At 46.9% G+C, this 11,633-nt stretch overlaps 1 protein-coding gene across 1 annotated transcript in view; it reads right to left on the minus strand.

Moving 5' to 3' along the window:
- Positions 1-7,607, minus strand: part of LOC114036216 (pleckstrin homology domain-containing family A member 7-like) — a 45,375-nt gene extending 37,768 nt beyond the window's left edge. Inside the window, exons 1-3 of the mRNA XM_027852659.1 lie at positions 7,519-7,607; positions 7,305-7,381; positions 7,065-7,122 (exon numbers count right to left, since the gene is read on the minus strand). Coding sequence (XP_027708460.1) covers positions 7,065-7,122; positions 7,305-7,381; positions 7,519-7,607 — 224 coding nt within the window. The remainder of the gene's footprint in view (positions 1-7,064; positions 7,123-7,304; positions 7,382-7,518) is intronic.
- Between the last annotated feature and the right edge of the window lie 4,026 nt (positions 7,608-11,633).

Consider the following 11,633-nt stretch of genomic DNA (forward strand, 5'->3'; position numbering starts at 1 on the left):
ACCCAATGATGGACTGTGCACCTGCAGTCAGAAGACCAGCCCACTTAAATATGGAAAGGCCCAGCACCCAAAAGTTGACTTGCAGAGGAGCAATTACTTGGGCCACCCTAGCTCATAATAGTGTCTCCTACGACGTGGAGAGACCGTATATACAAATAAAGGGGCTTTCACAGGCAAGCTGAAAGTAGGGCTAGCTACGTAAGGGTCGATCAGGTGGGGATTCGGTCCGTACCTTGGGCAGCCCCGACATTTAGTGTGCTTTCCAGATAACTGCATTAGTACCACTGAGTCACAGAACTGGAAGGCATCTTAGAGGTCACCCGTTCCAGTCCTCGCTTAAGCAAGAATTTCCTCTAAAATGTACTCAACACATTGTCGTCCAAGTTTTGCTCGAAGACTTCCAGTGCAGGGGAACCTACTGCCCCCAGGGACAGCCCCTTACTTTTGGATAACTCCTCTGAGTAGGAAATTCTTCTTGACCTCATGCCTAAGTGGGTTTCATTGCACTTTACACCCATTACTCCTGGCTCTGTCCTCTTAAGCCAAGAAGAGCATCACTCCCTCATCTATGTGACAACCCTCCAAACACTGGAAGACAGACAGCTATCACGGCCCTCCCTAAGCCTCCTCCTCTCCAGAGTCAGTATCCTCATTTTCTCCAATCTACCTGTGAATGAACTCAATCTCCCCCCCCCATCACCACCATCCTGTCCACTCTTCTCTGGATACTCTCCAGAGTATCCTAACCCCAAATTTCCTAACCCCAAACATGGCAGCCAGAACTGAACACAATACTCCAGGTGCCATCTGACCAGAACAGAATCCATTGGCACTGCCACCAGCCTAGTCCTGGACACCATGATTCTCTTAATACAGCTGAAAATTGGTCGGCATCTACAATGACATTACAAATCTCTCGAGGAAGTTGATAGGCAAAAAATACCACACGAACAAAGGAGTAAGTATATTTACCCCCATCACTGATATCAAGGGAAGTAAAAATTAACTTCAGAAACAACTTCTTACTCAAGAAATGCGCAACTGCAAAACTTCCAACAAGGCACCAAAAAAACTAACAAGGTAAAGAGCTCTCATATCTAGAAACACGTTATGGTTATGATTCACTTTTACACATGGGATGTCATCAGCCCCTTCCAACACCTCATTTTGCAGATGAAGAAACAGAGGTCTGGAAATTGAGCAGTGTGACCTGCCCAAGGTCATAATTTAGATCCATGGTAGCACTGGAAACTTGAACTCAGGCCTTCTGATGCCAAGTCCAAAGCTCTTAACACTACCTGATGCTGCCTCTCAGAAAGTTACCGAGTGTTCCAGAATGATAATGGGGCCATCTAATCTAAGCACCAGAAAGCAGTTTATTACAGTGCCTTAATTTAGAAAACCTGAAATGTACTTCCATAGGTAACAAGAAAAAAAAACAGATCCTGTGCACATATGGGGAACTTTTCATCTCTGTGTGAAGTACCAGTTCACAGCCCCCTCCCAGTATGTCTGCCCTGAAATACCACCCTCCTTCAGTTAGTGCCTTATATAGCAACTGTCTTTCCTTAAAACATTTTCCAAGTTTCTTCTGGGCTGGTCATTAAGAACTTACTGCAAACATCCAAGGCTCTTAATCCGCCCTGTCCACTTTCCACCTGGCAACGTGATCTGTTCTTCACAGAGCCACCGTGGAACCCAACATTTAAATCTATAAACCAGTTTCCACCCTTGCCCAGCTGCTAAAAAAAAACAAAAAAAAAAACAAAAAAACCAGGAAGTGAAATTTAAAATGCCAAACTATCAGGGTGCTGGGAACCTTGAGCCTAACCTTGAGTAATAAATAAAAGGGCTTTCAAATTCCTGGGTTAGGATGACAGCACAGTAGAGTGGGCAATGGTGGATTTCACACTGGAAGACCTAAGTTCAAATCCCGATTTTGCCACTTATCACCTGTATTAACTTGGTCAACTGATTTACTCTCTTTTGGTTAAATTTAACCTTGGGAGGGGGAGGGGCAGGAGGGAAGGAGAATTTGGAAATCAAATTTTTAAAAAAAGCAAATGTTAAAAATAAACAGATTTTTTAAAAAAAATTAACTCTCAGTTTCCTAATCTGAAAATGAGGTGGTTTAACCAGATGATCTCAAAGGTTCTGGTCAGCTCTGGATCAATGATCCGAGGAAGCTGACTTGACAGTGTTTCCAAGAAATGATTTAGATCAGAAACTAACAAAGTTCCAGAGACATCATCTTAGTGCCCACCTTTCCCAGTCAATGACAAACAAAGCTGTTGGATTTCCAAACTTGTACACATTTTGCTTATTCAAAAATTCAACATCAATCAGCATTCCTGGGGGAAAGTGTGCTAGGCACACTTGGGAAAATTACTTTTCCGAAGTTGGAGTTTTATTGAATGAGGGTTTAATGGAACTCTGGGAAAGTAGCTTACACAGACCCACACCTCAGGGATTCTCCAAGGGGTTTCAAGTATGCCAGTCTGAAGTGAGCAGGTGACTCAAGACTTTAAAAAAAATCTTGTAGAATAGTCCATTCCCACTCTGTTTGCCACTATTTCTACTTCTCTTCTCTCTCTAATCTCAGGTGGGGAAAGAGGATTGCTGTCCTTAACCTTATACACAACACATGGAATTTTTTTTCCTCTTGGAAAAGTGGTGACATCCAGCATCTGGGATGTGTCCTTCCATTCTTCCCTGTTTTTAAAAGCCAAGCATTTGGAACTTTTCATTGCTTAGTAATAGACACATGAGACACTGATTGGTTGTCCCACCTCCTGTCTTGGATGGCCCCAGATCTAGAAGCTGCTGCCATCCCAACAACTTGGAGGACTGTGTTTTGGGGACAGGGTAGCTACCCAACCTGCCTAACCACTAGGCATTCAATCGCAAGTTAAGCTTTCTTAGGATCTCTCACTCAAACACCCCACTCAGTCAGAGGAACCCTTTGGGACTTTCCAAAGCCTTGGAACACCCTGTAGTAATAACAGTTAGGTCTCAATTACTTCGAATAACAAAGTAGTTGCATGTATTCCATATAATCCTTAGAAGAGGACTAGCCAATCACTCTCTAACCCACATGGCCAAGTTCAGCAAGAGCAGAGAAGGAAATGGAGCTGTATAGATTGTTCCTCCCAGGAGAACATAAGCTACTCTGGGGCAGGATGCATTTAATTTTTGTCTCTGCATTCCCAGAACCTAGCACCAAACCTGGAACATAGCAGAAGCCATGTAAGTAGAACATGGGCAGGTGGGCAGCCCTTGGAGTCAGGCAGACCTGAATTCAAATCCTACCTCAGGTTCTTACTGTAGCTTTGACCTTGGGCAAGTCCCTTAATTTCTAACTCAATTTCCTTATCTGTAAAAGGGAGGATACTAATAGCAACTAACTCAGTAATACTGTAACGATAATTCCAACAAAATGATTATTACCTACAGCATATGCACTTTGCAAACCTTAAAATTATTGTAAAAATGCTAGATATTTGGGCAGCTAAGTGGTACAGTGTATAGAGCACCAGCCTTAGAGTCAGGAGGACCTGAATTCAAATCCAACCTCAGACACATAACCCTCACTAGCTGCATGACTCTGGACAAGTCACTTAACTCCAATCGCCTCACCAAAAAAAAAAAAAATCACTAGAAATCATTATTGTTGTTCAGTTGAATTGAACTGAAGGAAAAGAATGAAAAGAATTTTCAAGCCAGAGTGGGCCTTACTGAACAAACCTTCCATTTTACAGATGAGGAAACAGAGGTTGAGTCCTTTCTTTCTTTCTTTTTTTTTTTTTAAGTGAGTCAATCGGGGTTAAGTGACTTGCCCAGAGTCACACAGCTAGGAAGTATTATGTGTCTGAGGCCGGATTTGAACTCAGGTCCTCCTGACTCCAGGGCTGGTGCTCTATTCACCGCACCACCTAGCTATCCCCAGATTACTTTTTAATAGGATGAAATGTATCCCCCAGTTCTGTTCTCTTCCCCTAACCCCCTGTCAGGCTGCTAACAAATTTCCTCTCTTTCAATGCTTAATACTCTGCCTTCTCCTCCACTCCCTCTCTAGCCGCCCCCAAGTCTGTAGCTAACTTTCATGGTAACTCTGGGAGAGTTCTTATCAAGCCTCTAGATCTTGCTGAGTGATTGTGGATAAGTCACTTAACTCTATAGAGTTAATTCTTTCAGTTCATCAGTCAAGAATAGGATTTACCCAAGGTTACACAGTGAGCCAATGGGAGAGCTTGGAATGAAACCTGAGTCTCCTGATTCCAGAGTCTAATGTCCTTTTCTCTGCTATTTCTCATTAAGAATCCACTACTGGAAAAGCAAAATACCTTATATTAGCAAAAAGCATCCAAATATCCTGGTCACACCTGAGGGAGAACAGACGCCTGCTGTGATGCCGTCATAGGCCATGGTCCTCAGCTGCCCTACTCTACAGGAGAAGATGGATCACATGTCATACTCATGGGGGTTGGAATGGCGGTAGAGTAGGCAGGGAGTATTAGAGTCTTCATCCCCAGTGCCTGCTATCCACAGATGAGAATTTCCAGGACACCCGATCAGGCACCTGGCCGCCCCGTTACATCAACCCAGAGCAGCCACATCAGGGGCCATAGTCCGTCCAGATTGCCTCGCCCCATTAGGGATCTTCTTCCAGTCCAGCTTGGTCTTCAAGTGTACCGGCACAGTCGGAAATCTGGAAGAAGGGGCAGGATCTGGCTCCTTCCCTGGCCATGGTCCTGGTGTCTGTCTTGCATCTGCTGCAGCATCTCTTCAGTCCAGTCGGGCTCCTCTGGATTTCATATTCACTGGGGGGTTGCCAAGACACATGTCCAGCCCTAAGGCAATCACAGGGGAATCTGGAGCCCGTTCAAAGAGGGGGAAAGCAGCTCACTCTGTCTCCACATCCCACAGCCAGCATGTCCACAGGTGGCCTACCACCTCTAGCCTCTGAAGTCCATAAGGCTAGACTGCCCCATACTAAGGCCTACCTAGTCCTGATCAAAGACCCTATTTGCTTTTAGAAGTTCCATTAATTATATTGATGAGGGCATACTGGAAAAAACTAAGCAAGAAAACACAGGACTTCTATTTCAGTCTCAGCTCTATAAAGACCTGCTATGCACAATCCTCCCGGCCTCAGGCAGTATGGAATAATGGAGAGGGCGGTAGCCTTCCAGTCAGGAAGAGGTGTGTTCAAATCCCATCTCTGACCATTAATGCCTGACTATAGACAAGTCACTTAACATTTCTCAACCTCAGTTTCCTTATCTGTAAAATGAAAACATTAATACCTGTAATACCAGCTTCACAGAGTTGATGAGAGGTTCAAACGAGATTAAACATATATCAAATAGTATTATTATCAAGGAAGACCAGGTATGTAAGGTAAGGGGTGGGGGTGGGGGTGGGGGTGGGGTGGGGGGCTCTGGAGGGAATCCCAAGTATCTGCTAAAGGAGTGCAGAAAACAACTTCACCAATGCCCTACACGCGCCTAGGGCACCTGTAATCATGATGGTGACAGATCCAAACTGAACTCCTGATAGTTCCAAAAATCAGACCAAAAACCATTATTGCACATTACTAGAACCAGATTCTAGAAGCTATTTCCATATCCTATTCAGCGTCCTGGAACCAATACCCCTCTCCAAAAAAGAAAGCGACGGTCTTTCCTCCCTCCCCTATATCACATAATAAATAATAACAGCTCACATTTCCATAAAGCACTTTAAGAATTACAAAGTACATTACATACCCAATCTCATTAGACCCTCAAAACAATTGTATGAGATAGATGTTATTATCATTTCCATTTTACAGAAGAAGAAACTGAGCCAAACAGAGGTTAAGTGACTTGCCCAGGGTCATAGTCAGTTTGGGTGGGAGGCCAGAGGTCCTGCTGATTTCAAGGTCTACCCCTTTCACCCCCTGCCCCTGAGGCACCTACACAAGCATAGGCATTATCTGTTTTTTACCTCAGATGGAATTGAAAGGATTAACTCGATAGAGTTAAGTGACCTATCTACAATCACTCAGTAAGATCTACGGGCTTGATAAAGAATTGTCCCAGAGTTACCATGAAAGTTAGCCAGACTGGTGGGGCGGTAGGGTTTGGGGGGAGGAGAGAACATTGTAACAGAGGTTTGTTAGCAGTCTGACCAGGGGCTAGGTGAAGAGAACAGAGCTGGGGGATACATTTTGTCCTATTAGAAAGAGTAGTAAGTAAGTTTTATTTTAATGACTTCATAAGTACTTACTTGGGCAGCTGGGATGTTGGCAGCCCTATATGAGCTATGAAAAAAGTACAGGGCAGGGCCACATCTTGCCCACCAGGGGCTGACTTTCCTATCTGTAGGTATTGGGAGGCAGAAGAGGGCAACACAGCACTGCAGAGCTTGGTGCTTCAAACACCAGCCCCCTGAAGAACCAAGTCCCAGAACCCCTGACTCTGGAAAGATTGGGGAGAGGGGATCTTAGCAAATATGTCCCTCGATGCCCCTCTCTCAGCACAATAAGCAGATCACAGCAGGGGAAGTTGGGATCCTGGCCACAGACACTGCTACCCCTCCCCACCCCCAGCGATGCTTCAAAGTATGCAAACTTCAGAGGAAGGGGATGAGGACCGAGAGAAGGAATGTCTTCTCCTGAGGGAAAGGCACAGTCCCCTGCACGCCCCCCCGCCCCTCCCCAGCCCACTCCAGGCCCCTTGGGCTGCACAAACGCCGGCTCTCGCAACCTGGACAGTGCGCGCCAACAGAATTCGAGCCGGGGGCGGGGCCGGCCCCTGAGACCCGAGGACACGGAAAGCCCCCAGTGGCTCCCCGACACCTGGCCGACCCCAGCCCCAGCGCAGCCCATCCGAGGCTCCACTCACGTCCTGGGTGGGCAGGCGCGCTCCCCACGGCGCCCAGGTTCGGGCGGGGCTGGCCAAAGTCCCGGCAAGGCGGGCTCGACGCGGTCCAGAGCTCCAGGCCTCCCCACCAGCCCTACTCCCTCCCTGGCTGCCCCCTCCCCAGCCCCAGCCGCACAATAGCGGGCCCCCAAGACTCACTCTATGAAGTAGCTGGCGCCTTCTTCCGAGAAGCCCTCCTCCCAGCCGCGGGGCAGATCTGAAGCAGCCCAAACAGGTGGAAAGAGACCGGGAAAGAGACCCAGAAAAGTCGGCTCAAACTTTTGCCCACAACGCATCCCCGCCCAGGTGCCGTGGGTGCACAGCGCCCCGGCCCCGCGCTCCCTCCTCCCGCCCGCTCCCCCACCCCCACCCCCACCCCAGCCCCGGTCCCGCGCCCACCTGAACGGATCATGTGGCCCGAGTTGACGGGCTCCCCGGTGCGCGGGTGCAGCCAGGTGGTGCAGCGGCGCTGGTCACTGCGGGGGGCGGGGAGAGACGTGCACCTGTTAGTGCCGGGAGGGAAACCGGGTGCGCGGAGAACCGCGCAGCTAAACCCTCCCCCGCCCCGCCTCTCCCGGCCCTGCGCCCCCCGCCCGCAGCCCCCGCCCCTCACTCGATAAAGAAGACGCGGCCGTCCCTGCAGACCCCGTAGGACCAGTGCTCAGGTAAACTATCCCGCCCGACCCCCGCTGCCGCCGCCATGTTGGCCAGGAGTGCGCGGGGGTAGGCGGAGGAGGCGGAGGACGAGGAGGAGGAGGACGAGGAGGAGGAGAAGGCGGCAGGGGCGGAGCAGGCGGCGCGCGGGCGAGCTCGGGTTCCACGGTCTGCAGCAGCCTCCGGGGCGCTGGGTCAGATCTGCTGCTCCCGCGGCGCTCTGCCGGCTGCAGCCGCCTCCCGGGAACGTTCCAGCCGAAGCTCCCAGGGACGTTCTATGGACAGCAGCCGCCTCTCGGGAGCTTGGCATCCATAGCTCCCGGGAACGTTCCATCCATAGATCCCAGGCACGTTCTACAGGCTGCAGCGGCCTCCCGGGAGCGTTGGACCCTCAGCACCCAGGGTTAGGCGGAGCGCGAGTTCTCTAAGCCCAAATTAAGCAACTTTCTCCCCTCAGGGGTCCTCCCCGCCCACTTCCAAACTGCCGGAACTTGAGAAGTCCTGAATCCATGGAGGGACCCCGCGGGCGGGAGGCAGCCTTTGTCCTTGGCCCTTCCTCCGCCTCTGGCCAGACTGGCCACTCTACTGACCCCGGCTGGTCCCCTTTCCCTCCTCCCCTTTAGTCCTGTCCTCAGCTTCGATCTGGCCATTAAGCAGAGGCTGAGTGACCGGGTGAGTGGCCTTTGGGGTGCAGCCTTCCTAACGCCATGAACCCTCTCTGGCTCTCAAGTATTCCGGGAAGGCAGGGAAGGCAGTGGAAGCTGCTCTGTCCAGCACCTGAACTATGACCGAGAAATGCCAAAGGCTCATCCTGCAGGGCCACATCTTCAGACAGGCAGAATTCTATACATTCCTAAGTCTTCAGCGGAGGTGCGCGACTTCTGCCTTCCAAAACACGTTAATACGGTAATTCCTTCAGTCAACGAATACTGTCTCGGAATATGCGTGCAAAAGCTCCTAAACTGCACTGACGAGGAGTAAGGAAGACTGGAGACATGTACACACGTGGTGAAAATGTGTGTTATTAAGAGGAGGCAGCTGTCAGTTGTAGAAAGAGAAGCCAATTTGGATTCACAGGAGATGGTTTGGAAAGCACATGTCCTACACGCGCGCGCGCGCACACACACACACACACACACACAAACACACACGCCAGATGACCTCAGTCTCCTCTGAAATGGGAATTTCTACCTCACAGGGCTCCTTTGAGGACCAAATGAAACAATGTATGTAAAGCATTAATATTTATTAAACACTATTAATATTTATTAAAGGACTGACCATTAAGTATCTCCTATGCATACAAGGTCATTCTGGATCTCCTCTCCAAAAGTATTTGCCACTGTTATAGACAAGATCTGGTGACGGGTCTAGATAAAGGACAGATTCTCTGTGAATGATGAGGTCCCCAGGATGCTCCAGTTTGCTGAGGACATTGTGCTGATTATTATACTGAAACTTGTAGAGCCTCCTGGAAGAAATCTTTGATCCGTCAAAGGAGCCTGGCTTGTCCATCCACAGAGGAAAGACCACATGGATGAAGAATGTCTGCTGCCCAGCTTTCAACATGCACTTGAATGGATATTTTCTAGAGCTTGTCCAACAACAGTATGTCTGTCTGGTGTAGAGTGCAGATAAACAATGAACCTCTCCCAGGGTTGCCAAAGAAGAGAAGAGCAGGCTGGGTTGCTCTGGGGAAATATCAGAGCATTTTTCATGACCCCAGGTTTTAGGTGAAAGCAAAGGCCCAGCTTTTTAATACTAACACTTTGATTATATGAGAGTTGACATGGACCATCACTGCCTCTGAAAGAAGAAACAAGAGGTGGTATGTACCACTGAGTTAAACCACCCTCTTTCAGACCCTGATGAATGCTCCAAGAACCCATGGAATGAGAGCACCCCTCAAAACCATGGGCTCTTCTTCTGGTCCATTCCGTGTGGCCATCATCTAGTGAAATTGCCCTTTTTGTAATTCAGCCTGGCAACTGCTTCTTCAGGTGCTGCAACTCCTGCCCTCCCATACCCTTAGCTACTGAAGATGTGGGGAAAAGTCCTAGGACCCAAAGTCCTTGGTACTGTCAAAAGGTATAACATCATAAATAGTATATTCACACTAAGACCCTCTTTGCTTCTCTCTTTATCATGAATCCTATCAGTCTTCATCATCATCTTCCTCCTCATTATCAACAAGCATTTTGTAAGCGATTACTATGTGTCTATGTTAAATGTTGGGGGTACAAAAAAGGCAAAAACCTGGTATTTGCCCTCAAGGGGCTCCCATTCTAGTGTTGATTGCTAATGACTATGGACTTACAATATAAATACAGAGGAAGTGGGAGGTCATGTGGAGGGGAGACCTATGTTGCACGTCTTATCTGAGCATCAGGGAAGAGATAGTCATTGGATGTAGAGGTGAGGAATGGGTTTGATGGGTACATTATATGTGCTGATAGGCAGATGTGGGTTTCCATGGAATAGCATATGGACATTATGTTAAAAGTAGAAAGTCTGGGGCTCCTGACTTCTTTGTTGTTTTCCCAGCAGCCCAGAGTTACAAGGGACTCAAATGTTATCTGGTCCCATACAAGGCAGGAATGCCCAGTGATAGGCATCCCAGGGTTTCCCTGTTTTGCAGTCCTTGCCTTATCCCAAGTAATATTGCCTATGATTTCTTTGCCAATTAATTCGCAACTGAAGATTTAAGCTGCTCTGCTGGTACAAAACTGAGGACTCGGGCAATGCAACCCATTTCAATTTTCTGAATCAACGTAACTGGGTTTTTTAAAAAATTCTCTCAAATATTTTGTAATAATTACCCATGATCAAATTAGAAATTCACAAGGACATGTTTATTCCCAGTAGTGTCTAGGATCTTCTCACCTTGATTCAAGGTGAATTTAGTACAGTTTGAACAAAATAGGTCATAAGATACACTCATTACTCAAAATTTCTAGTTTGTGTGGTTAATGGTTCAACTGATAGGTAGGAGGAAGTGAGAAAATGGGTCAACCCTGTCTCATTCCTCTCTTTACTGTGAAGTCCAAGAATCTATGATTTAGAAAATGGTGTTTTTAATGATGTGTTTTTGTTATATCACATTCATTTCCAAATATAAAACAACATTTTTAGAAGGGGGAGAGGGGAAGCAGTTCAACAAAACCAGTCAATACATCAACCATTTCTGACTGGATGAAATATTCCAGACCTATACCTCTCCCCATGTACAAATCTCTGCAAAGAGGAGAGGGAGGTACAAACTCTCATTTTTTTCTCCCCTCTTAACAGAGGGTGGGGTGTCTTCAAGCAGAGGGTGAATGAACACTTGTCCAGTATATTGTAGCGGTATTTTTTTTTTTCAGTTATGGTGTGACTTAGGTGGCTATTTCAAGTACCTTCTAACTTTCAGGCTTCTCTGATTGTCTGAAGCCAAGCTTGGTCATTATAATCATACAACATTCAGAGCAGAACCAAGGAAAACATTGTACACATTAACAGCAACTTTGTGTGATGATCAACTGTGAATGACTTAGCTCTTCTCACCAATACAATGATGCAAGACAGTTCCAAAGGACTCATGATGGAAAATGCTATTCACATTCAGAGAAAGAACTGATCGACTCTGAATGCAGATTGAAACATACTATTTTCATTTTCTTTACTTTTTTTGTGTGCTTTTTTCCTTTTTGGTCTGTTTCTTCTTTCACAACTGTAACTAATATGGAAATATGTTGTACATGATTGCACCTACATCACCTGTATCAAATTGCCTACTGTTTTAGGGAGGGAAATGGGGAGGGAGAAAAAATTTGGAACTCAATATTTTGAAAAAAATGAATGCTACAAATTATCTTTACATATAATAGGAAAAAATGAAGTACTACTAAAATAATTACACAACATTCAGTTTTGTTTTGTTCTTTTTTATATAGTCATAGTCATCATGTGTGTTGTTTTCTTGGTTCTGCTTACTTCATTCTGGATCAATTCATATGTCTTCCCATGATTCTCCAAATTTTCTCTACCTCCATTTCTTACAGTGTAGGAATATTCTATCACATTCATGTATCACAT

The sequence above is a fragment of the Vombatus ursinus genome, unplaced genomic scaffold (genome assembly GCF_900497805.2).
Source record: "Vombatus ursinus unplaced genomic scaffold, bare-nosed wombat genome assembly UNPS02009770.1, whole genome shotgun sequence".
NCBI classification, from domain to species: domain Eukaryota; kingdom Metazoa; phylum Chordata; class Mammalia; order Diprotodontia; family Vombatidae; genus Vombatus; species Vombatus ursinus.